Source organism: Poecilia formosa, unplaced genomic scaffold, assembly GCF_000485575.1.
Source record: "Poecilia formosa unplaced genomic scaffold, Poecilia_formosa-5.1.2 Scaffold365, whole genome shotgun sequence".
NCBI classification, from domain to species: Eukaryota; Metazoa; Chordata; class Actinopteri; order Cyprinodontiformes; family Poeciliidae; genus Poecilia; species Poecilia formosa.
This window is the reverse complement of record NW_006800304.1, coordinates 60,780-86,241: the sequence shown is the minus strand read 5'-3', so window position 1 is coordinate 86,241 and position 25,462 is coordinate 60,780. Positions and strand designations below refer to the sequence as shown.

General features: G+C 41.9%; 4 protein-coding genes and 3 long non-coding RNA genes across 8 annotated transcripts in view; 6 read left to right on the top strand and 1 right to left on the bottom strand.

Moving 5' to 3' along the window:
• Positions 1–2,260, top strand: part of LOC107833332 (E3 ubiquitin-protein ligase TRIM39-like) — a 3,620-nt gene extending 1,360 nt beyond the window's left edge. The window contains 1 exon segment of the mRNA XM_016662253.1: positions 1,410–2,260. Coding sequence (XP_016517739.1) covers positions 1,410–1,901 — 492 coding nt within the window. The 3' untranslated portion in view covers positions 1,902–2,260.
• A 2,273-nt stretch (positions 2,261–4,533) lies between these two features.
• LOC103153857 (gastrula zinc finger protein XlCGF57.1-like) lies at positions 4,534–9,371 on the top strand. The gene is made up of 2 exons (XM_007574928.2): positions 4,534–4,791; positions 6,243–9,371. The coding sequence occupies exons 1-2, from the start codon at positions 4,551–4,553 to the stop codon at positions 7,994–7,996; spliced, it is 1,995 nt and encodes a 664-aa protein (XP_007574990.2). The 5' UTR covers positions 4,534–4,550; the 3' UTR covers positions 7,997–9,371.
• Positions 9,372–10,771: 1,400 nt separating this feature from the next.
• LOC103153888 (poly(rC)-binding protein 4-like) overlaps positions 10,772–25,462 on the bottom strand; it is a 29,190-nt gene continuing 14,499 nt past the window's right edge. The window contains exons 5-9 of one of the 2 annotated variants that reach the window (XM_016662264.1): positions 24,132–24,173; positions 23,981–24,056; positions 22,298–22,353; positions 18,727–18,896; positions 10,772–15,264 (exon numbers count right to left, since the gene is read on the bottom strand). In XM_016662264.1, coding sequence (XP_016517750.1) covers positions 14,826–15,264; positions 18,727–18,896; positions 22,298–22,353; positions 23,981–24,056; positions 24,132–24,173 — 783 coding nt within the window. In that variant the 3' untranslated portion in view covers positions 10,772–14,825. Of the gene's footprint in view, positions 15,265–18,726; positions 18,897–22,297; positions 22,354–23,980; positions 24,174–25,462 lie in introns of both variants that reach the window. The other variant, XM_016662263.1, reaches the window with a different exon arrangement.
• Positions 12,297–25,462, top strand: part of LOC107833336 (uncharacterized) — a 27,694-nt gene continuing 14,528 nt past the window's right edge. Inside the window, exon 1 of the long non-coding RNA XR_001659057.1 lies at positions 12,297–12,373. This is a non-coding gene — a long non-coding RNA (uncharacterized LOC107833336). The remainder of the gene's footprint in view (positions 12,374–25,462) is intronic.
• LOC107833337 (uncharacterized) lies at positions 15,278–16,166 on the top strand. Its single transcript, XR_001659058.1, has 2 exons — positions 15,278–16,043; positions 16,076–16,166. It is a non-coding gene; the product is annotated as an uncharacterized LOC107833337 (long non-coding RNA).
• On the top strand, positions 18,912–20,592 carry LOC103153886 (tripartite motif-containing protein 35-like). Its single transcript, XM_016662265.1, has one exon. It carries the CDS (start codon positions 19,352–19,354, stop codon positions 20,531–20,533), a length of 1,182 nt encoding a protein of 393 aa, XP_016517751.1. The 5' UTR covers positions 18,912–19,351; the 3' UTR covers positions 20,534–20,592.
• Positions 22,360–23,103, top strand: LOC107833338 (uncharacterized). Its single transcript, XR_001659059.1, has 2 exons — positions 22,360–22,636; positions 22,763–23,103. It is a non-coding gene; the product is annotated as an uncharacterized LOC107833338 (long non-coding RNA).

Genomic DNA, 25,462 nt, shown 5'->3' with positions numbered 1-25,462 from the left:
TACAAGTAAGACTGAATGAAGATGTGTGTGAGTTGGTGTCAGGGCGGCAGGTGGCGCTAGACTTTTTTTGTTATCCTTATCTTGACCGGCAACATAAAAAAAAATCGGTCATGTACCATTTTTATCCGTGAAATTACAATCATATTAGTCGCATTTTATGTGGTTTAGTTAATATTCACCGTGAATCATTACAGATTAAGCAGATAAATGTATCTACATTTTTCTTGTAGTGAAAAACCACTGACTGAGGCCCCAATAACTTAATAAATTAAACTAAGCTACTTCACTTAAATTAGCATCACTTCACCCACTGGGGTCTGAACAACTTCCTCCTGGTTCCCATCTGCAGAAAAATCTGTGCTAATTCATCAGTCAGTTGGATCTGTCTGATCCAAACAGATCAACCCTGTGCAGTCTGGTGTAACCTTTTACCAGGATTTTTTGTGTGTGTGTGGTTTCCATTGATTTTTTATTTTAAGTATTGATTTTATTTTAGAACCATTTTTAATTTTAAAGTGTTCATTTTATTTTTGAACCCTTATTTATTGTAGAGTGTTGATTTTATTTTTGAACCCTTGTTTATATTGAGGTGTTGATTGTCTGAAAGACCTTACACATGAATTGCCCCATACGGGATTTGAACCGCTGACCTCAGCATTACCAGCACCATGCTCTAACCTGCTGAGCTAACTCACCTACCTTACAAATTGTTGAGTTTCCATGGATTTAAGAAGAACTTACATGATCTTACCACAATGTAGATTTGATAAAAGTGCTTAATGTTTTTCAAAACAACATACATAATATTTTATTTTCCAGAGATACTTTTTATTTTAATGTGTTAATTTTATTTTTGAACCATCTTTTATTTGTAAGTATTGATTTTATTTTATAGCCATTTAGCCAAGTCTCTGTAGAACCATTTGTCTCTGCTAATGACATCTTCAGTACAATTTTTTGATCCCAGGCTTAGTTTATGGACTGAAATGTTGAATTGGGCACAAGTATAAGTCTGACAGTTTGTTCACCAAGTTACTGAGAGGATCTGTAAGTATTTGACATTGTTCCATGCCCATCGTTGACGTTAGTCTCTAACAAAATGTGGATCATCTACCAGGAACACTGCAACCAGCATGAGTTCCTGTAGTGTAGTGGTTATCACGTTTGCTTTACACACAAAAGGTCTCTGGTTCGAAACCAGACAGAAACAGGCTTAATATGTTCTATTCATCACAGGTGTTTACTAAAGGTCAACAAGGGTGAACCCAGAAGGCTCCATTTGTTAAATCCGCTGGATGAGTTACTCCCACCAGTTTCTAATTCTTCGCAGACTGCGCATGTTACAGTCTTATTAACTTTTGCATCATTTATTTCCTCAAGATAAACTGCCGGCTCCTCAAATGGATTAACACAACGTTNTCCTGTCTGAAGATCTGACCAGTTTGACTTTAGGAGACGAACAGCAGTTTCCTGATAATCCAGAGAGGTTTGGTTACTCGTGGTCTGTCCTGGGCTCTGAGGGTTTTAACTCAGGGAACCACAGCTGGGATGTTGATGTTGGAGACAGTGAAGGCTGGGAACTTGGTGTGTTAGCAGAGTCTGTCCAGTGGAAGGAAAAGGTGGAGTCTGGATTGTTGGTTATGCAGCTCTATAAAGGTAAATACTCAGCAGGGTTTCCATCAGCTCCTTTCACAGTTCTCTCAGTCCAGAAGAAACTCGAGAGGATTCGAGTGAATCTCGACTGGGACGGAGGAAAACTGATTTTCACTGATCTGGATACTAACACACACATACACACCTTCACACACACCTTCACTGACAAGATGTTTCCATTCTTCAACGCTGAAGATCCTCTCAAAATCCTACCGATGAAGATCTCAGTAAGCAAACATCAGCTCTGATTTCCTCAGCATGAAGAATTCAAACTGCAAATGAAACCTTACTGGTCAGGTTTAAACTGTGTTTCAAACAGGAAACTGGAGATGATCTGAATGATCAGCTGGTTGTTTTCTACAGAGAGGATCTTCAAGGCTGACCTTCCCTCCATACAGGACTTTACAGGTTTAGGGTCAGGAAGAGGGCAGCCAACATCTCTGCAGACCCCACACATCCTGGATACAAACTGTTTACACTTTCACCATCCAGATGGAGCTACAGACTGTTTATGCCAGACTGTCTGCTTAAAATTTGGTGACTCATGAACATGTGCATTGATGTAGATTTGTATTTGCAATCTTGACCAATAAATCTTTATTTCTAATCAAGCACCAACAGATGTGTGGTCTGTTTGATGTACTCCAGTCTTCATTCCTCTAAACCACATGTGTCAAACTCGAGGCCCGCGGGCCACATGTGCCCGACTGAGACATCGACAACAAGCTAACATCAAAACGTCCAAGGAAAGAAAAAACGATTTACAAGTAAGACTGTGAATGAAGATGTGTGAGTTGGTGTCAGGGCGGCAGGTGGCGCTAGACTTTTTTTTTGTTATCCTTATCTTGACCGACAACATAAAAAAAATCGGTCATGTACTATTTTTATCCATAAAATTACAATCATATTAACATCGGCTATTTAGCTGCATTTTATGCGGTTTAGTTAATATTCACCGTGAATACAGATCCCATCACAAATTAAGCAGATAAATGCATCTACATTTACTCGTAGTGACAAAAACATTGACTGAGGCCCCAATAACTTTTAATAAATTAAATTAAGCGACTTCACTTAAATTAGCATCACTTCACCCNCTGCAGAGATTCAGAAAAACACTCCAAGCACAGATTCAGGCCCATCGATGAAGCTGCTCAGCAACACAGAGAGAAACTGAAAACATCTCTGGAGCCTTTAAAGAGGAACCTGGAGATGAAGAAGGAAGTTAAAGAGGAGTTTGATCAGACAGCAGAACACATGAAGGTCCAGGCCCGACACACAGAGAGGCAGATTGTTGAGCAATACTCAGCATGTGTTCTACCTGCTCCTCTGATAGATCTATCAGTGTGGAAGAAACTCCAGAGGATCAGAATGAATCTGGACTATGATGGAGGAAAGCTGTCGTTCTCTGATCTGAATACTAACACACATACACACCTTTACACACACCTTCACTGACAAGATGTTTCCTCTCTTCATCACGGTGGGTAAAGCAAAAATCTTACCGATGGAGATCTGAGTGATCAAACAGCAGCTCTGATCTTCTCAAAGGAATTTCCTCAGATGTTTGAGACTGCGGTGTCCACACACCCAACACAAGGACAGAAAAACCAGAGGTCACCATTGGTCCATCGCTATTAAGAAAACACGTTATAGTGACCTGTTCACAGCCAGGAATCAGTACTATGAATATATATATATTTTTTTTTTTCCGGTACATATAAACATCTCATGCATGTTTGTATGCACCAACTTGGGAATAAAACCTTTTCTGATCACTCATTGACAGATGTAGGATTTGGATGTGGTCCTGCTTGGGAGAGCAGCCAGGAAATGTTTGAACTAACTGATCATAACATCTGATTTACTTAGTAAAAATTATACAAAAAAACAAAACAACTATGGAATTGTGTCCACATTCAGGTATTTTAAATGACTGACAAACTTTCCAGATATTACATTATGTTTTAGATGTAATTGGTAAATATACCATGGTAATACAGCAGGTGTCGATAATTGGTTATGATAAGTCTAGACCTTTAGTGTGGTTTCAACTGCTTTCTGTTTCACAAAACTTTAAACTCAATACTTAAAATAATTTATCTGTAAAAATGATGCAAAGTACATCCAGTAAAAATATCTAGTTTGAACAGTGAAATTGGTGTACACATTAAAGGTCTCACTATAACATCAACAGTAAAAGTGTGTGACTTAAATACTTTTTGAAATGTTTATTTATCAGCAGATTAACTAGAGGTGGTAGAGTAGCCTTGCATTTATTCAAGTTGGTGTTTTTTTACTAAAATGTGAAAAAGCTACTGAATATCCCTTATAAAATGTTACTGGTGTAAATGTAACTAAACCCTCCTCTGCTTTTTAACAGTAAATAACAGGAAAGAGTGAAATTAGCCATTACTTTAAATGGTTAGCTGTGAAAAAGTCAGCTACTTTTTTTTATTATATTAGCTAAGAGAAACTTTTTTTGTTATTGAGAAAACCTACAAATACAAATAAAGTGACGAACAAAACACAATGTAATAAAGTTTGACAGGGATGTAGCTGAATATAATGACTGGATTAATGCCAGTCTTCTGCCTGTTTGTATTCTTTCCATAAAAACAAAAAAGAAATGTATATCTTAGTGAAAATCTAGAATCAACATTACAAATTATAGTTATTACATTCTTTCCAAAATCTCCTGGTAATATATGAATTCCAGAATAAATAACTGTTACTAATCAATACATGGATAACTATATTAAGAGAATTGGATTTTACTGGATTTTGCTCAGAGAAACAGGTTTGGGGACTGAAATGTTTCTAGTCATGCTCACCGCCGTCCAGTAGGTGGCGGTAACGCTCCGTTCGGTATAAATCACCAACAGAAGAAGAAGAAAATGTCTAGTAGACGGACTCCATCAACACAACAGCGGCTGTGGGAGCGCGGTGGTTTGTTTTTTGGGGTTTTTTGGTTTTCGAACCGGAGCCGGAGCGAAAAAAACACAGGAAGATGGAAAGTTTGTGACTTCCGGGCAGAAGTGAAACGAACTGAAGCCCAGCTGGAACAGAAACATCAGTTCAAACAGGAACACGAAATGGAGGCTGTTTCCAACCCCGAAGATCGGCTGCAAAGACTCGGTTTGTATATTTAAAGTCTCATCTCAAATGTATGAAGGTTTGGTTCCAGTTAATCTAAGGTTTATGAAGGATTTATTTAGTTTATTAAGAATACAAACTGAGATCAGTGTTTCTGTTTGTAGCCTAGCCAGCTCGCATGCTAACAGCTGTGCTAATCTATAGGTAACGGTGTGCTAGACTAACCGGTTGAAACTACAGATTTTTCTAAAGTTTAGGTGGCTGCGCCAATGCCCGTTAAAAATGAAACTTTGTTATAATCCTGATTAACGAATACATTTCTGTTGTCAAATTAAAATTATGTTTCAAATCAATCCTGTCTGCAGAGCAGCATTCAGTGCAGATCATGAGCAATATGTACCGTATTTTTATGCGTGTTCTGTACAGGGAAACACTCTTTGCAGGCTGTTGGTGAAGGGAAATAAACATATTAGGAAAACAAATTTCGGGCATTCAGACCTAGTAACAGCTAGGTCTGAAACGGATTTTAAACTCTCTTTCTCTCAGATCCACTGATTACCGTTCATCTGAACTGTGATGAATAATAAGTGGTCTGAGGTCACATTTGCATCCTAATTGAAACTATAAAATTGTTACCCATTTCTTTGCGATCAAAGCCAAATGAATTGGCAAACGGATGGCCTGTCTTGTCACAGAGAAATGAGAAAAACAACTTTTTAAGTTTTGGTTCTACAGTGATCCACATGTCCTGTTCCTACAAAAAGTCAGACTACTTTCTTTAAAATGTTGTAGCTTAGTTTATATTGAGCAGGTACACAATTCATAGTATAATTTACATTTTTGGGAACAACAAACAAAACATTTTTTCACCCCACGTAACAGTTTTGACACCTGTGGTTTAGGCAATGGAGTTGTTGGTTGGTTCTCGTCAGAATAAGGTGTAAAAGGTTTGCCTGCTGACCTGAATTTGGATGATTGCAGCAAATCTTTGTTTTTTAGGCTTATTTACCAATAATAATACCATTGGAAGATTCCCTAACATCATGCAACAACTATGGCTGCAGCTGTTGGATAATTCAGCTGCAGCTGACTTAATTTAGTAATGCTGCAACTGTTAGGAAGCTGTACTGCAGATGTTCCTTCAGCAGCAGTGCCTCTTCTTTTTACAGTCTTGCTACATGAAATGCCTGTTCCACAGTTTGGATGCCATTTGATCCTGTCTGCCCCAAACTGATTGCAACTGAATTGGAATACTGTTATTCTTTTTTTTAAATTATTGCTTTCTCCAGGGGTCAGCCATCTTTACAAACCAAAGAGCCATTTTGACCCTGTTCCTTCAAAAATACATTTGTCTCAACAAGAAAACTGTGACTCTTCAGAAAAACACTTTAAACTTCCCCATATTTCAGAAAACATTTTATGATCATAGAGCCGTCATTTTATTTATGCATTTTTCTATGTACCAGATTATGATCTTCCCTTGTTGCCTGCAGATTTTCAGCAGATGCTGCTGGTTAAGGAAGAGCTTCCTGAAGGACGGAGTCCTGGTGGGGACTTGTCGGATCCAGAGTCGCTCCAGATAAAGGAGGAGCAGGAGGATCCCTGGCCCAGTATGAAGGAGGAGGCTGATGCCACCTGGTTTCCAGTAACCACAGTCATCATGAAGACTGAGGAAGATGAGGAAGCGAAACCTGTTTCCTCACAGCAAACGGGGAACGCAGATCTTCTAGTCAGTCATTCAGTTGACCTGGGGAAGTTAGAAACTGAGGAGGAGGACTGTAGGAACCTGGACTTTAATGCAGACAGGAGCTCTTCAGATACGGATGTCAGTGAAGAAAATGAGGGAAATTTGAACAGTCCTGATTCTCAGCTAGGAGACTTTTCTTTAAGGTGTTTGGTTAACAAAAAATATACAATGAAGAATTTGAAATCAACAAGGGAATCCCAAATGGATCTGAAATGTTTTAGCTGTAATGAATGTGGCAAGAGCTTTCTGAGGGAAAATCTTCTAAAAATACATGTGAGAATCCATACAGGGGAGAAACCATTTAGTTGTGAACTTTGTGGACAAAGGTTTATACAAAAATCCAACTTGAACAGACACATGAGATTCCACACAGGGGAGAAACCGTTTGGGTGTCATCTCTGTGGACAGACCTTTAGTTGGAAGTCTAGTTTAGATTGTCACATGAGAATCCACACAGGAGAGAAACCATTCAGCTGTGACTTCTGTGGACAAAGATTTGGTGAGAAATCGGTTCTAAACACCCACATGAGGATCCACACTGGAGACAAACCATTCAGCTGTGATGTTTGTGAACAAAGATTTAACCAAAGATCACATCTTAAAAGGCACATTAGAGTCCACACTGGCGAGAAACCATTTTGCTGTGAGGTATGTGGACAACGATTTGGTGATAAATCAGTGCTAAACGTTCACATGGGAAACCATACGGGAGACAAACCATTTGGTTGCCATGTTTGTGGACAGCGATTTAGTCGTAAGTGTATTTTGGACAGTCACATGCGAATCCACACAGGAGACAAACCTTTTAACTGTGATCTTTGTGGGAAAAGATTTAGCCACAAGTCAGCTGTGAACATCCACAGGAGAATCCATACAGGTGAAAACCCATTTTGTTGTCAAACATGTGGAAAAAGATTTAGTCGAAAGTCAATTTTAGAGAGTCACAGGAGAATCCACACTGGAGAACAACCTTTCAGATGTGATGTTTGTGGACAAAGATGCAACGAAAGAGCACATTTAAAAAAACACATGAGAATCCACACAGGAGAAAAACCATTTGGTTGTGACGTCTGTGGAAAAAGCTTTCGAGATAAATGCCATTTCAAGAGTCACATGAGGGCCCACACGAGGGCCCACACAGGAGAGAAACCATTTAATTGTGATATTTGTGGAAAGAGATTTAGTGATAAATCAGATTCCAATAATCACATGAAAATCCACACAGGAGAAAAACCATTTGCTTGTGAGCTTTGTGGACAAAGATTTAGACGAAAACCCTGTTTGAACATTCACATGAGAATCCACACAGGAGAAAAACCTTTTGGTTGTGATTTTTGTGGGAAAACATTTAGACAAAAATCCTATTTGAAAATCCACACGAGAATTCACACAGGAGACAAACCATTTAGTTGTGATGTTTGTGGGAAAAAATTTAACAGCAAGTCAAATTTAAAAAGTCACATGAAAATTCACACAGCAGCGGAAACTGTTCACATGTGAATATTAAGAGATCTTAATGTGGAACACTTGAACGACTGCAAAGTTGTTTCTAAAACCCATTTTCCTACTAAGAATTTAAGTGTTTGAGATGTGCCAATGTCTGTTTGCATATTCATAATTTGTTCCTTGAACATTTCATTAGATACATAAAACCTGGTGTTGCAGCTGCAGGTTTGGCAGCCTGTGGGCTCAAAGGGGCTTTGCAGCTGCTGCACACACACTGGTTATTTTTAAAACAATGTAATTGAGTTTTTACCTCTGACCATATGTATGAATATTTCCAAGATTTCATGAAAAACAAATTGCAAGTTGACATTCTGGACGTTGTGATCCATTCTAAATGCACAAAAGACTCGTTTTTGTGATTCAGATGTTTGCCACATATTTGCAAGGTCAGGGGTTAGTTGAGGAGTTTAAGGCACGGTTACATCATGAGACAAACTAGCACTTTTTGTGATTGTTGGTTTTGATTTTTGTCAAAATTTTGAAAGAATTATTGATACTCAATGCCTAGATGGAGAGTGGAGTGTGTTGGTTTAGCAAAGGAAAATTAATCTAAGGTCAAATTTAACATTTCAACATAATTGTTACATAAACACACCAACAACCCAGATTTCCAAAACAGGTGTGATGCAACTCAACCATGGGCTTCCTGATTTGTGTCAGGTTTACTTTGGTGAGTTCAGTGAGCAAAATGCTGAACCTTTCAGTTACCTACAGATGTGTTTGAGTAAAAACTGTTTTGTTTTTTTTTGTTGTTTTTTGTTTTTATGACAATTAAGATTTTAAAGCGACGGTAACCAAGTTTGGTTCCAGTTCCTCAGAAAATTTAAATCCTGCCAGGATTCAGTTTTTCCTTCCTAAAGAATAACTGGTGCTGCTAAAATGTTCTGACAGTAAGGTGGAGCTCAGATTGTTCAAACGGGTGATAAATGGGATTTTGTGTGTAATTTGTGAAGGTTTTAGAGTCGATGCAGAGTAAAAATGTGAGAACTTGGTATGTTTAACCACAAGGGGGCAGCAGAGCTCTGAGTGATGATCAGCACCGTAACAGAAGCAGCTGAAGTTCAGCCACAGTGAAGCAAATTTTACTAAAACCCCCAAATTATTAAACTTTTTACTTAAGGTAAATGAAATACACAGCCCTGTTGACTTGATTTGAACTGAAACCGTTCATTTCTGGCTGATTCTAAGACTTTATCGACTTTAGCAGAGGAGAGAAGAACTCTACAATAAGTTGTGTATCAGTTGGTCGCCGGTGCGCCATGAGCTGAGCCCACGTTGGAGTCCTGGTTTCCAGTCACTCGCCACTTTATTTCCTGTCAAATTAGTGTTCAATAAAAGGTCAGTCATGCCAAAAAATCTTTGAAAATAAGAACAACTGTAAAAGTGATTTTAATACATGGAGATTCATTGGGAAAGAATATGCTGTAATGTCTCAAGCTCAAGAACCGAGGGCCAAATCTGACCCATCAGACTGTTTGCAAAAACTGAAATTTTACATAAGTTCTGTGCTTTAATATGTCAGTCAAGTCAAATCATCTTTATTTATATAGTGCCAAATTACTTCAGTATGAAAAGATGCTAAACACTTTATTTTTCTTTTATCGCTGTTTTGCGTTGGTTGAAACTGAACAAAAATAAAAGAATATAAACACTAAAATGTCTGACTGGAGGTTATATTAATGTTTGTTTTTCAATCCTGTGAATTAGCTATATTTTATACTGTAATAAATAAAATGCTCTTCATATAAAAATCAGTGTTCTACTTTCTTGTTTCTCTTATCTTTGAAACGATCTAAAATATTCATATCCATGTGTTAATTAAAACTGAAGCTTGTAGCTTTTATAAAAAAATGTTTTCATTTTTGTTAAAACTGTCTCCATGCCGTTACAGTTTATTATGAAACAGATAATCTGAAAACATCGATCTCCTCTTTGAGCTGCTAAAGCATAATGGAAAAACAGCCAATAGGAGCCTGGAGTAGGTGATTGGTGCTGTCAATCACCTCATGTAGTCGCTGCTGAATGCAACTTACACAACTTACATTTACAGGAAAATTGTTTACTTGTCGTTGGTGGCTATGCTAGCCAGCCTGAGCATTCATGACAGACTATGCTAGCTGCAGCGTAGCAGAGAGACAGGATTACATGTTCACATTTTCTCTTCTTCAGAGAGTTTCCTAAAGCAGAAACTCTGGGTCCGTCTCTGGTAGCGTTGCCATGGCGACAGGGTTCCCCTCCCACAGCTTTGGGTTTGGGTTTCTGGTCCGAGCCGGTCAGAGCTGGACACTTTGAACAGAACAAACAGAGACGAGGGGAACCGGTTCTTTCAGTGCTCGTTTATTGGAACATGGCATGGATGGAAGAAAGCAGAACCGCTGACCCAGACACACGGGAACCGGACTCACAGAACCTCTGGTCATAATGGAGTTTTCATGTTCGAGTGCAATAATATTCATAACTGTCCTCAGCTGCTGCTGAGCGCTTGGTGCTGTTCAGACTCAGGCAACACCTTCACCGGCAGAGATCCACTTCCTGTCTGCATCTCCCTGCAGAGATCCACTTCCTGTCTGCGTCAGACCTACAGGAAGTTTGTCTAACCAGTGAAATATCCTCAGAGAGGTTTTAGGATCAGGTCACTTCCAAGCGGGGGTTCACGGGCCAACTGTAGGTCAGGAAATGCCAAATGTTGGGTCTGGTTTTGCCACATAAATAGGATTCATAGCATGAAGGATGTTTTTGTTCGTCTTATTTTTACTTTTTTTTTTCCAATATTTGATCCTAATGTTTGCTTGATCCCAGCAGGGGGTGAAAATATTTATCAGTCTGGTTTAAAAGGTGTTTGATGTAAATCCGATTTTCTGACTCGTTGCTCATGGAGACGCTGCTTCGCTCCTCACCTGAGATTTTCAGCACCATCATAACCTGCTGTTAATATGGAGAAGCAAAAAAACATTAAATGTAGATTTAAAAACGTAAACATTTTTAACAGCATGAACTATTTATGAGCATTAGATTTAAAATTCACCTGCGTGTGTGTGTGTTTGTTTTTACTTCAGCTAAACAAAGAAAATCTAACATTTAATTTACATTAAGAGGTTATTAATAGTTGTCAGTTTCTGCATAAAAAAATTTTAAAATTACTTTTGACAAAGATGATTTGAGTCAGATATTCGATCATTTCAGGAGGCGATAATTATTATGAATGATTCAAAGCATCTGTTTTGGTTAAATTAATGCAAACATCTAAACTGTGGATGAACCGACAGATCGGACCTGCTGATGTTCACATGAAGCCGATCTGATCCACTTCAGCAAAGGTCTGAAACCAGCCGCTGCTCTGCAGGGAGGCTCCGCCCACCAGGTCAGTTCACAACAGGGAGCCGACTGCTGCCAACTCAGCAAGTCAACATTTCAGACAAAAATTGGCAAAGGCCAAAATCGGTGCACCGTTAATCTAACCTCTGATTTCTGATTAAAATGAAATAATAGAGATAAAGTTGTGCGACCCGGCGGGTCCCGCAGACAGGATGGGTGAGTCGTCTTCAGGGCGGATGTGTTGTGAGTCTGAACCAGGAGCGCCGGTCCAGTCCAGGTCACACCGGGTCAGACCGGGTCCACCTGAACTGGACCTCAGAACTGTTTTTGCATAGACATCAATTCAAGTCAGACTCATGCAGACGGAGGAGGAACGACAGAAACAATGAAGAGGAAGAAGAAAGAAGTGATGTGACTTTATAAAAATAAGTGAGCCTGTTAATCATCATCATCATCATCATCATCATCAGTAGTTAATAATACAAACAGAAAGTTTATGCAACACGTCCAGTTCAACCTGAAGCTGCTCAGTATTGCTTTGATCCCCAGACGCTGCAGCCTGGTGTGTGTGTTTGTGTGCGTGTGTGTTAGTGAGGCCAAGCAGACATGCAGCAGCAGCGAGGATCCAGAGAAATGTTCCTCAGTTCATCCAGAAAAATGAATAAATTAAAGAAAAAAATCAAAAACAGAGAAAATCTGCTACAGAACTAGAATTAGTAGAATAATATCAACATGTTTGTTAAAGCTGCTGCTTCTGGTTTATTTGTATCTTTTTAATAAAAGCTTGTTGGCATTGATGTTTCTCTCTACGTTTATCTGGCTGCTGTTTGTGGAACAATCTCTGTTTTATTAGGAAGTTTAGAAAGTAAAAGTCCCAGTTCAAGTTGTGCGAGCCGACGGTCTCAAACGTGGAGACACATTTTGAGTCTCCATTTAATCTGAATTCAGACAATTTATCACACCACTGAAAAGCAGAGTTTTTAAATATGTGATCAAAGTTTTGATCATTTTGGCTTTCCGTACTTTCAGAACCCACTCTGTCCTGCTTAAAATCATGTATGTTGTCATTAGCAGCCATTTTTAATAAACTCCATAAATCTCATTTATTTATTATTCCATTTATTGTGTGTTTTGTTTATCTGTAAAAATCCTCCTGCTGTTCAGTATTTTGGGTCGCTGTGTTGCCGTAGTTCTGCTTGTTCTACTTCTGCTCAGAATCAGAGGAAAGATTTCAGAACGTTTTCGGTTCTGATATCCAGACGGATCAAACGAGTGGAAACACTTCAACACAAACAGACAATTATCAATGTTACAGTGAAAAAGTTAATTGGTTCACACACTTAAAAAACATAATACAGTTTTACAGTCATATTGGAAACAGAATTTCATCTAAACCCATAGCTGTAATACTTCTCTAAATAAGTTAAAAAATAATTTAAATCAATCTGAATTAATTGAAAGAAAAAAGACTTAAAAAAATCTTTACAAGAAAACCCAACGAGACACGAAGCAGGAAGTACATTTACATCGTATACAAAGTCAGCTCAGTGTTAGTGATCAGTGATATAAACTCTGAGGGAATATTTCATAACGGTTAATAATAAATATAGGAGTATACAGTGTGACAAAGAGCAGGACAGACAGAAGGAGAGCTGGAAAGTCTTTATGGCTTTTACAGGCTGCAGGCAGCCGCCGCCTCCGGACTCTGAGCTGCTGAAACCAACCAGGGAGGAGAAACCAGAGAGAAGCTCAACTTTGTGGGATTGTTGGAAAATGAAACGATGCAGATTCTGACATGGATGCTGAATATGTGATGGCTGTCAGTAGAAAGCAGGAAATAAAGGAGCAGATTGTTGGAGTCTCAGATCAACCACCATATTGATAAAACAAATAAAAAGATGATAATTCATATTCATTTTATGTAGCCCCCTTAAACAACTTCCTCCATTTTCAGATTTCAATATGGCTGCTAAACGATAGTGGGCGGAGCCGGCCGATAAAAACATGACAGGATTTGCCATCCGTACAAAACCTGAACTCAAATCGGTTGATTTGCTCAGACGTCGCCGGAACATGAAGCTTCTCAGCCTCAAACTCCAAGATGGCTGCTGGCTTATTAAACATAATGCATCTCATTTATGATTGGACCAACTAAAGAGAGACTAACATTTTACTGGTTTTCTGTGTTTGTTAGCGGAAAAGTTCAAACGGGCAGAAAGTGGTGTGGATTCGCTTCAAGCACCAACAAAATGTTTTAAGGCAGAAACTTTCTTTGCTACGTTTATTCCTGCAGTTTGGAGTAAGTTTGGTACTCTTCTGCCACCTTGTGGTGACAATAAGATACTGTGATTAACCCTTAATGCTTTTGGTAAAGTTTGAATCTCGTGACGATCAGTTTTATTATGATGACGGAGTTAAAGGTCGAGCCGAACCCACGAAACAATTCTCAATGCCGCAGGAGCAAAAATCACGTCGTTGTTTTTCTTCTTCTTGTCACAAACCCTGGAAAAGTCTCCGCTCTGTTGAGCTTCCAGAAGCTGGTTGTTCAGCCAGCAGGACGGACAGTTTGAGCTGTTTAGTCTGAGGCGGTGAGAACCAGAACCCTGACCTCCCGCTGCTCGGTTCTGGTCCGGTTTGGCGGGAAAACGTCCCTCTGATGGCTTCTGCTGATTTTCTCCCCAGTAACGTGGAAAATAAAATGAGGTTTTGCATCTTGTTAATCATTATTTCCTCCTCTGAACTGGTAACATCCCTTCCTGTCTGCCGTGTTTACGGCTGTAAGCCGTGACATCTGCCGCAGTGGGAGGGTTTCACAGGAGCTCGGCTCGGTGGGTCAGTGGAGTGTAAAGAGTGTGTGTGAAATGTCCAGAAACGGTTGGACTTCGGAGCGACCATCCCAGACACTCAGACCTCTGAAGAAACGCTACCGTCTCTGATTGACGTGGAAAACAGCTGGGATTTAAACCCAGGATGAAGCAACGCCACCAACACTAACTGATGGTCAGCGCCTCGTTTTAAACTGGACTTGGCTAAAAGCGGGGAGCAGAATATTGACCCGGTTCGTCCTCATAACGGTCAAATCGTTTCTTTCCAGTGACGGTGGATATTTACAGGGTGAACCACGGACTCATTGACCCTGAGAGGTAACCCTGCAGCTACTTGGTGATTGTCAGGTTTAAAGGATCCTTCTTGTCATCAGTGAAGATGATCAGCAGGTTCAGCTGGTTTAACTCTGAAACTATGATGAGCGTTTTAAATCTGCTGCGGTCCAGCGGAACCGGACTCAACGTCACCAAACGGTTTCGCTTCACCTTCACTGATCGCTGTTGGCTTCACAGAATCGGTATTATTTTAGATAAATCATGCATGTTCCAATAATCCCACAGTGATCTTTGCTAGCAGTCAGGAGAGGAAGAGAGAGATGGAAACAGGAAGTGACAGAGTTCAGAGGCCCTTGCAGTTTGAAGAGCAGCCCAGGAGCCACCGCAGAGACGGCCGTCCTCCTTCATCAGTACGGAGAAAACTTCTGTCTCTCCGGCTTCTTCATCCCGTTGGCGGACGATGAGATCTTGGCCGTGTAGGACGCCAGCGCGGCCGCCGCGTGAGCCGGGACGGGAACCGCCGCCGTGGCCGCCGTCTGCACCGAGCTCGGGATCACCGGCGCGCCGATGGCGGCCGCCGCCGCCGCCGCCGCTGCTGCTGCGGAGGCGGGAGGGGTGGACAGTGCCAGGTAGGGGATGGATTTCACTCCCAGGAGGCTGGAGAGGGGAAGGGCGTAGGGGGCGCCCAGGATCGGAGCGTGGGGCAGTGCAGCACCCATCGCTGCCAGGGGGGAGGAGGAGGAGGACGAGGCGGAGGCGGGGGGGGCGGGCTGGGTGAAGCTCATGGTCAGGTCAACGGGAGACGACATGGAGGAGGACTGGGCGGTGGATTTGGCGGTCTCTAAACTGGAGGAAGGAGGTGGAGGAGGGAGGGTGGAGGGAGCACAGGGGTCAGGAGGGCGGGGCAGGAGGGGGGGCGGATGGAGAAGGGTTAGAGGGTCAAATAAAAGACATGTTAAAAAAAAACAAGAGTAAAAACTGAATGTGAACCAAAACGGAACCAAACAGGATTTTTTTGGAGCGAAAAATGAAAAACTGACAGAACAGAAAATCAGAAGACAGGTGTGTTTTGCTGGAGGTTGCAACAGATTATTGTAGGGGGTTCGCTGTACGGATGGGGGGTGTGCTGTATAAGTTGGGGTGATGGCTTGGGAGGGGGCTTAGGGAGGAGGAAACAAAACCATCACAGACACGTTAGCATGGCAGCTCATCACTCATGATGCAGAAACGTTTCACTGCGGATCTGAGAAAATACCCGGGTTCTGCAGAAATTCACTGTTTACCCTGGAAAAGGAGGAAGAACGATGAAAAGAGCTTCACATCGTCACCAACAAGGTGGTTCAGACTGAGCTCTGGGTTGGCTTTTGTTCTTGGACAAACAGAACTGAACCGATAAATTTCAGGAAAAAACGCCTTAAACTTGGTGCCAAAGTCCATCTGTCCTCCATCCGTCCCCACGTCCATCAGTCAGGTCTGCTCTGGACCGGCCCACAGGCCGTCAGACACACAGGACCAACAACCATCCTCACACCAACAGACTGTCTGGAAAGAACCAACACATTCGAACTTCCAAACTGATTTTTGTCCCAATTAGCCACTGAACAGACCTGAAGGTCATCCAGCACGTTGATGTGGCGTAACCTTCAACACCCAGCAGAACTGGGTCTGGGTCCGTTTTAAAGTCAGGGTCTGAAACGTTTCCAGAACATTTCAAACAACTGAAACTATTTGATTTTTAATTTATTCAGCAGAGAAAAAACTTCCAAGTGTTGAGTAAAGAGCTGAGTGGAGATGTGGTTTGATTGTAGACGGATGAGTTATACGATCAGGTTTAATGTCTGAGTCAATCACGGCTAGGCCAGTCTGAGGTTGTTTCATGAAGACGCTCCACCTGTTCCTGAACGGAGCTTCAAGCTGCAGAGATCAAAACGGCACATGATGGAAATGATGGAAATGATGCAGCACATTTTAGTGAGGAAGAGAAACAGGATGTGATCTGAAGGGTTTTCAGGCACTGAGGAAGATGTTTAAAGACAAATATGATATTTATAATATTACTGCTGTTTTTTATGGATTATAAAAACATTTTTTATTATCATTTGTTCATATTTACTGTAGTGAACTGTCATGTGATGCCTTAAAGTTTTTCATTTCACCAGGGGAAGGAAAGAACAAAGTCTAGTAAATATGATGAGCTGATAATAAATCAGACTTTGTGATCAGAGAGAATCCTCCAGACATTTCTGCTGCTGTGGCGCCGCTCGGGCCGACCGGACCTACAGGCAGCTGGACCAACGTTTCTGCACAACTAAAGGTTCAGCTAAAAGTTGTTTCTGTTGAATATTTCAGTTAAAATGAGACAAATGCTGACAAACCTTTGAGCCGGTTTTAGTTCCGTTTCTATCATCGCTGCAGCTGCATGAGGATCGATCCTGAAATATCCGACTGCAGAGAAAGATGAGAGTCTGATCTGACAGATCCTCTGCAGCCCTGTGCTTTGAGCTCAGCCCTTTCTGTTTGTGTTTCTCTGGACATGATGCAGGAAACACAGCCGCTTCAAAGTATTCAGCCTCTTTGGACTTTTCAACCTTTTGCTGCTTCAAATATAAAGATCTAAAATTTTTAATATTTTGTGAAGAATCGACAACAAGTGGGAGACAATCAAGAGGTGGGACGAAATTTATTGGATATTTTAAACTTTTTTAACAAATAAAAAACTGCAAAGTGGGGCGTGTGATATCATTGGGCCCCTTTACTTTCAGTGCAGCAAACTCAGTCCAGACGTTCAGTTTGGGTCTCTGAATGATCCGAAGTTTCCTGAATGACTGATGAACAGAACCCGCCTGTGTAATCAGGTCCTGTATAAATGCACCTGCTCTGTGATTGGCTCAGGCCTGTTTAAAGTGCAGAGCATCATGGAGACCAAGGATCACAGCAGGCAGGTCCCAGATGCTGTTATGGAGAATTTAAAGCTGGATTTGGATTCAAACAGATTTCCCAACCTTTAAGCATCTGAAGGAGCTCTGAGCATCAGACCAAATCTACCAGACCCGGCCGTCCCTCTAAACCTTCATCTGGACCAAGGAGAAGACTGATCAGAGATGCAGCCAACAGGCCCAGGGCCACTCTGGATGAGCTGCAGATATCTGCAGCTCAGGTGGGACAGTCTGTCCATAGGACAACAATTAGTGGTACACAAATCTGGCCTCTATGGGAGAGTGGCAAGAAGAAGAAAGCCATAAAAAGTCTGGTTTAAAGCCACAAGATACCTGGGAGACACAAGAAGGAGCTTCAGATGGAACTTTCTGGCCACAACGCAAAACGATAAGTTTGGTGTAAAAGCAACACACCTCATCATCCTGAACACACCATCCCCACTGTCAAACATGGTGGTGGCAGCATCATGGTTTGGGCTGCTCTTCTTCAGCAGCGTCAGAGGAGATGGATGGAGCCGAATACAGAACCATCCTGGAAGAAAACCTGCTAAAGACTGGGACGGAGATTTATCACCCAACAAGACAAAGATCCCAAACATAAAGCAAAACCTACAATGGAACGGATCACAAATAAACATATCCAGGTGTTAGAATGGCCTAGTCAAAGTCCAGGCCTGAATCCAATGGAGAATCTGTGGAAAGAGCTGAAAGCTGCTGTTCACTCTCCATCCAACCTCACTGAACGGGCAAAACTGGTGGAGACAAAACCAAAGGACTGGCAGCTGTAATCACACCACAAGGTGGCGCTACAGAGTGTTAATGCAAGGGGCCCAATGATATTGCACGCCCCACTTTGCAGTTTTTGTTAAAAAAAAGTTTAAAATATCCAATAAATTTTGTTCCACCTCATGATTGTGTCCCACTTGTTGTTGATTCTTCACAAAATAATAAAAATGTAGATCTTTATGTTCAAAGCCTGAAAAGTTCAGAGCCTTGATTCGGCCCCCAGGGAGAATCAAAGGGGCCGAATACTTCTGCAGAACACATTTCTGTCCCCTCCAGCCCTGGAGGAAACCGTCTGACAGTTCTCAGTTCCTGAATGAAAACCTCAGTTCAGTTTATTACTGAAAACTAACAACCGACCGTCTCTGAGGAGCCTCAGCCGGACTGACTCCTCCAAACGGTTCTGTTCGGTTTGGTTCCTGCAGCAGTAATGAAACAAACTGTTGAAAGAAACTAACCAAACATTTCGTCCAACATTTCCCACTTTATCCCTGAAGCTTGTTGCTGATTTGTCCACTTGCTGGTTTGAAGTCTTCAAACTGGACCTGAACTGGTTTTCTGAGAGGATTCCCAGTCTGCTGGTTCTTACCATGAGGTGATTAAATACTGAGCCAGGTTGATGGCGATCGGCGTGCCGGTGATGGTCACATGGCGGTCGCTGCTGCTGTCGATCTGACTGCCGATCTTGATCTGAGCCCCAGACACCTGCCGGATCTCGTTTATTTTGGTTCCCTGGCGACCGATGATTGATCCAATCAGCTGTGAGGAAGAGGAGACGAAGAAGACGAAGATTAGAGGAAAGCTGGAGGTGAAACGTTCACAGAAACATTCTGGGATTGGTGGATTTCAGTCACAGCACTTCAGGTTTTGTTCTGGTGTTCTGATCCTCAGTGGAAAGTGAAACAGCAGGTCTAATAGGTTTAAGCTCCGCCCACTAACCGACACACCTGAACCAATCAGGAATCAGTTTCTGATCGTTGGTTCCTGCAGAGAGTCGATCAGATTCACCTTCAGACCAAACTAGCAGCTTCCTCTGAGTGAGTCCAGCTGCAGGAGGGAAAAGTGGAAACCTCCAGCTCTGCTGCTTCAAGCTGCTCACACTGAAGGTGAGTTGGACCAAAACACTCAGAGTCACTTTGAGGGAAGTTAGTAGAGGAGGGAGGGAGCCGAGACTGACTGGACCTTCTGTGTTTTCAGCTTCACTCAGAGACAAAATGGCTTCCAGATCAGAGGAGGATCTCTGCTGTCCGGTCTGTCAGGACGTCTTTACGGATCCGGTTGTTCTGTCATGTAGCCACAGCTTCTGTAGGGAGTGTCTGAAGAGCTGGTGGAGAGAGAAACCAGCAACAGAGTGTCCAGTTTGTAAGAAAAGATCTTCAAAGTTGAATCCACCCTGTAATCTGGTTCTGGAGAACCTGTGTGAATCATTCCTACAGCAGAGAGACCAGAGAATCCCAACGGATCTCTGCTCTCTGCACTCTGAGAAACTCAAACTCTTCTGTCTGGACCATCAGCAGCCAGTTTGTCTCGTCTGCAGAGATTCAGAAAAACACTCCAAGCACAGATTCAGGCCCATCGATGAAGCTGCTCAGCAACAGAGAGAGAAACTGAAAACATCTCTGGAGCCTTTAAAGAGGAACCTGGAGATGAAGAAGGAAGTTAAAGAGGAGTTTGATCAGACAGCAGAACACCTGAAGGTCCAGGCCCGACACACAGAGAGGCAGATTGTTGAGCAGTTTAAGAAGCTTCATCAGTTTCTGGCAGAGGAAGAGGAGGCCAGGCTGGCTGCACTGAGGGAGGAAGAGGAGCAGAAGAGAGGGATGATGAAGGAGAAGATGGAGGCTCTGAGCAGAGAGATAGCAGCTCTTTCAGACACAGTCAGAGCCACAGAGGAGGAGCTGAGAGCTGCAGACGTCTCATTCCTGCACAACTACAAGGCTGCAGTGGAAAGAGTCCAGCGCTGCCCCCTGCTGGAGGATCCACAGCTGCCCTCAGGAGCTCTGATAGACCAGGCCAAACATCTGGGCAACCTGGCCTTCAACATCTGGAGCAACATGAAGGGCATGGTGACCTACACTCCTCTGGTTCTGGACCCAAACACCGCTGGGTCAAAGGTCATCCTGTCTGAAGATTTGACCAGTTTGACTTCAGGAGACGAACAGCAGTTTCCTAATAATCCAGAGAGATTTAAGTCACGGTCTGTCCTGAGCTCTGAGGGTTTTAACTCAGGGAACCACAGCTGGGATGTTGATGTTGGAGACAGTGAATTCTGGATTCTTGGTGTGTTTACAGAGTCTGGATTGTTGGGTTTAGGTTTATATGAAGGTAAAAACTCAGCATGTTCTCCTCCTGCTCAGATCCATCAGTCCAGAAAAAGATCCAGAGGATCAGAGTGAATCTGGACTGGAACAAAGGAAAGCTGACATTGCTTCATTTTATTGGTTTTATTCTTATTTGTTCAGTTTTAGTTTAACTTTAGTCACTTCAGTAGTTTTAGTTTTCAGCTTGGTGAGTTTGTTGATTAAAGTTTTTACCTGTAAACTTTAATTATTTTTGTTAATAAATGTGTATGTTTTATAGAGAAGTTGTTTTTATTCCTTTCATGTTTTGCTGTTTGAAAAACACCAAAGCTGATTTATTTGTTCATCTATTATTTTAAAACCTATTTTAAAATCTGAGTATCTTCAGGCAGATCCTCATAAACAATAACTGAAATATTTGGCTGTTATTTTCCTGATAATCAGATGTTATTCCGACTTAATTTAATTGTGTTAATAATTGCCTTTTGCATTTATGAATAGTTATTAGTGGCCAAACCAGACCGTTAGCTGGACAACATATCAATAGAATCACATAGACATTTAAATCTAGATCAACCAGATTCAGTCTGATGCACCAATCCCTCCTCCTGAGGAAGCAGAAGGAAAGTCTCCACCAGGACTGTTTTCATGTACAATTACTTTTAAAAAAAAACTGAAATGTTTTCTTTCTGGGATTATTTTCAAAATAACAAATCTAAACTTTGATAAGCAAGTTGTCAAAACAAATTATTTTAATCCCATTTTGAGCTGGATGGTGAAAACAGATTTTCCTGCCAAAGTGATTTTGCTGAAGGACAAAACCTCCTTTACATCCTGATAAAAGGAACTGCTGTGACGCTGTCTGGTATTTTTGTCGGGTTTAATAGAAACATTTAAAAAACACAGGAAACAGTTTCTGTCTCCTGAAACCAAAGCAGTTCCCCCAACAGCGCCCCCTGTTGGCGTTAAACAGAACCAGACTTCGGATGAACCGGCTTCGGACAGAACAGGGAAACGGAGCGGAGGCTTCAGCCGGGCTGCCGGTTCTCCTCTGAGGTTTGGATGAAATCAGCCTGAAGCAGACGGGGCAGAGGACGGCCGCGGCTATTTTTGGCGACTCCCTGCTGCCCCTGTAATTTAGGAAGGTTTAGTGAAGGAGAAAGAGGCGGAGGGCTGCTGTTAAAGCGCTAACTGGGAGCTACAGGATGTCATTAAGCTGCTCTGCTCGGCCTGCTCACTGACTCACAAACAAACCTATCACACACTTTCATGCACAGGAGCTTAAAGCTCTCTGCTCGTTGGACATGTTTCACTGCAGGAAACGATCCTTTTAAGGTGGAGATTATCCCTTCAGAGGGAAAATGCTGTGGAAGAATGACCTCTGGAACATCCAGGCTTATGCACATCTGCAGGAGCAAATGCTAGCAGTCCGTACGCAGATTAGCTGCCCTCCTCTGGAGTTTTAACTCAGGCGGATAATAAAAGAGACAAATATGAGAGAGATGATCATTTAAAATCACGTTTAAAACGGAGCGGAGCATTCTGGTCTGAGATTTACCTCCACATCACTTCAGGTTTCAAAGTTATGTCAGCGTCTGAAGATGAGGCTCAGAAATGTTCAGATTAGCTGAAGTTAGTAATAAAATGACAGATTTCTGTTGTTCTGCAACTGGATTTACAAAATACAAAATGAAGGAATTTGTTTGTGGTTATTTTGTTGTTCAGACAGAAATAATCTGTTTATTTAGTGAATCATAAAACTGACCAATTATTTGGCACTAAATACAACAATAGGAGGAGGAAGAGAAAGAGGAGGAAGAGGAGGACAAAGAGCCCACCGGAGCCGGACGTTTTACTCACATCGTTCGGAATGAGGAGCTCCTGAGACGTGGTTTGGGAATTTGCTTCCACCGCTCCTGGGGAACAGAAAGAGACGGATCAGAGAGAAGCATCCGGAACAGCAGAGGTTCTGGAGTCAAGGCAGGAAAACCCAGAACTCCTCCTGAATCCAACATGGCGGCTCCGTGGGCCGTGTTCAGAACCGCTGATCTGCAGGATGCAGCAGGGCTGTAACCATAGCAACTGCCTCCGGATCAGTTGAAACATAAAAACCTGATTTAAGTTTGGGAATCTGCTCTGAACGACGTCCCAGAAGCGGCGCTGCAGGTTCTGCTGAAACATGACCAGACGGAGGCAGAGGTTTGTTTCTGGAAATAGAAAATAAAAGCAGTTGTTTTTGCTCTCTTCTCCTGTCTGCTGTCTCTCTCATCATGTTTTGACTTCTTCCATTTTTCTCCATTCTGTTTCCGTCTCTCTTTTCCAAAGGTTTCACATCCCTTGGTGTGAGTCTGAGCTGTTCTTTATCTGCAGCAGAACATCATCACAGATCCGCGTCTTTCATCATTTATTCAAACACCTCAGTGCTTCAGAAGCAGCTGAGCATCTGCATGGATTTATGAATCGTCTGTTTGTTCCGTCACACGTTTGATTTCCAGCTCGGTTCCCCAGAAGCAGCGTGAATCCTCCATGAAGTGGACGGAAACCCGAAGCCATTGGCTGACATGAGAGAGGAGCTCGACAGTCAGACCGTCGGCCCAGCTGGAGGCTTCTGATCAAAGCTCTCACTCACAGATTAGTATTCAGAGCATTCAGAGATTACACAACAGTGAAATTATTCTCCCGCAGAAAGCATGAGAGGAACAGGAAGGAGTGAGATGAACTCTGGGTGTTTTCCACCTGATAGTCCAGTGGACTCGCTTAGACTGGAACCAGAACTCCATCATCTGCTCCACCTCCAGCTGCTGTGGTTCTGAGTCAAACCAACCTGTTCCCCTCCTGGCCTGTGGGGGCGCTGCACCAAGAACCACTGAAGGAAACGACACAAAAACCTCTGAAGACTCTGAGAGCAACTTCCTTCTTCACCAAATAGAAACAAGATGGAGGCGTCAGATTTTAGCGGTTGGAGGATTTCTCTTTAGGCTAAAGACCAGGAGCCATTTCTGCTGCTAGCGCTAGGCTAACATGTTAGCTTTGGTTGGATTTACCCAGAATGCCCTGTGCTGTAGTCTACTTCCTGCTGGTGGAGCGGTCTCCGGTCCGCTTGGTGTTCACATCCAAACCCAGACCGAGGTTTGGAGGACCAGAGTTAGCTTAGCATTCACACCTCACTAACTGAACCGGACTTTCAAGACAAACGAACTGGAGTCGGATTAAAGCAAACTGAACATGGCTGGTGAGAAATTATTAATTAGTCAAACAGAGAAAAAAAAGAGTAAAATGTTCCTTAATCCTAAATAAAACCCGGATTGTTCTAAAATGTTTTGGGGATTTTCAGTGCGGATTTCGAACTCCATCAGATTTTCACCTGTTCATGTTATTCTGCTGTCAGTTTTTCACCGCTTTTCTGTTTCCTCCATAAGGAATGTTAGCTTTAGCGCCACCTGTTGACAGTTTCAACTCATAAACACAAGACTTTGATGGAAAAGAAGCGGTGGTTGCATAACAGCATCAAATGTCAGCAGACAGAGCTGTTCCTGTACGTACCGGGCAGGACGGTGGCCGCCTGGCTGATGGACGCCAGGCCCTGCTGCTGCATGGACAGCTGCTGCAGCTTCACCAACTGACGGACAAACGGAGAGGAGAAGCCGTGAGACGACGGAGCTGAGCGGGAATCGCTCCCAGAAACGGGGTTTACCTCTGAATGTGGAATGCCGTAGTGGCTCTGAACCGCGTACGTCTGAAACAGAAGGAACAGAAAGCAGAGGTCATCAGTTTGACCTCTACAGAGAGACTCTGTCCTCTACAGAGACGGGACATGTCCACTTTTCCAGGAACAGAAACCCAGATTACAGCAGAGGAAGTAGCTGAGCTGGTTTTACTGGAACCAGTAAAGAAGCAGCTCTGAAACCAGTGAGGCACATGAAGCACTGGAGGAAAGACCACAAAAAGTTCCTGTGTTTAGTTCTGCTTAGTGCCCCCTACTGGCAACACTTTATACACAGTGTAATGGATTTCTTGTATGGAGGACAGAGTCTGTCAAAATGATCAATAACTATAGAAATAAATCAATTGCTTGATAACAAAACAAAATATACTTTCCCAACTCTTTACACAGAGTGATAAATTATTTGCTTATCATTTTCAATTATATTAATGCAACACTGTCAATGTTATTTATCTTCCCATTTTATTTCCAAACTTCTTGTTTTATTAATTTCCTTTTTCATATTCTGTATTTACTTCTTGTCTTTCAGAGAATGGCCTCCTTAACGTCTGTGACCACAAGCAGGAAGCAATGCCTGCATAGTCAACCAGTGTTGACCAATAGAAGAGAAGCTGACTGAAGCCCCGCCCACTAAGCCTTCCTACTGCCCTTTTTTAAACTTTACTTCTTCCAAAGAGTCACAAGAAAAAATAAAGTAGAAAATGAGGAAAAATTAAATAAATAAATCAGTAAATAAAAAAAAAAACAGGAGGAGAAAATGCAAATAGGAAATTTAAAAAAGTGAGAGCTAATAAAAAAATAACCAACAGAACATGAAAACACGAGAAAAAAATACCGACACAAAAAAGGAAACTAATGAATAAAATATAAACTTGGGAATATGGATAATAAATTATAAATGTGAAAAAATGAGTTAAGAAAATTTTTTCTATTTCTTAAATTTTTTTGGTTGCAATATTTGGTACATTAATTACTTAATCAAACCACATATTTCTACATTTCACACACTGCCAATTTTGACAGGAGCAGTCCTCCATAATTTTTCTTTTTTTTTTTTCTTTTTTATAAAAAATTATTTTCCTTCCAATATTTTTTACTCAAAGTTTTAGTCACAGTATAGTTTTCACACCAGAGCTGAAAAATGCAGAACGATGCGAATAAAACCCAGAAGAATCCAGAACCGGTTCAGAAACATTTCAGAACATTTCTGCTGCAGTTTCCTCCTCCACCGGCGCCGACCGTCACCTTCCTGTTGCTGAGCCGCAATTAGCTCCAGTTACTGTTGTTTTCACTGACAACCG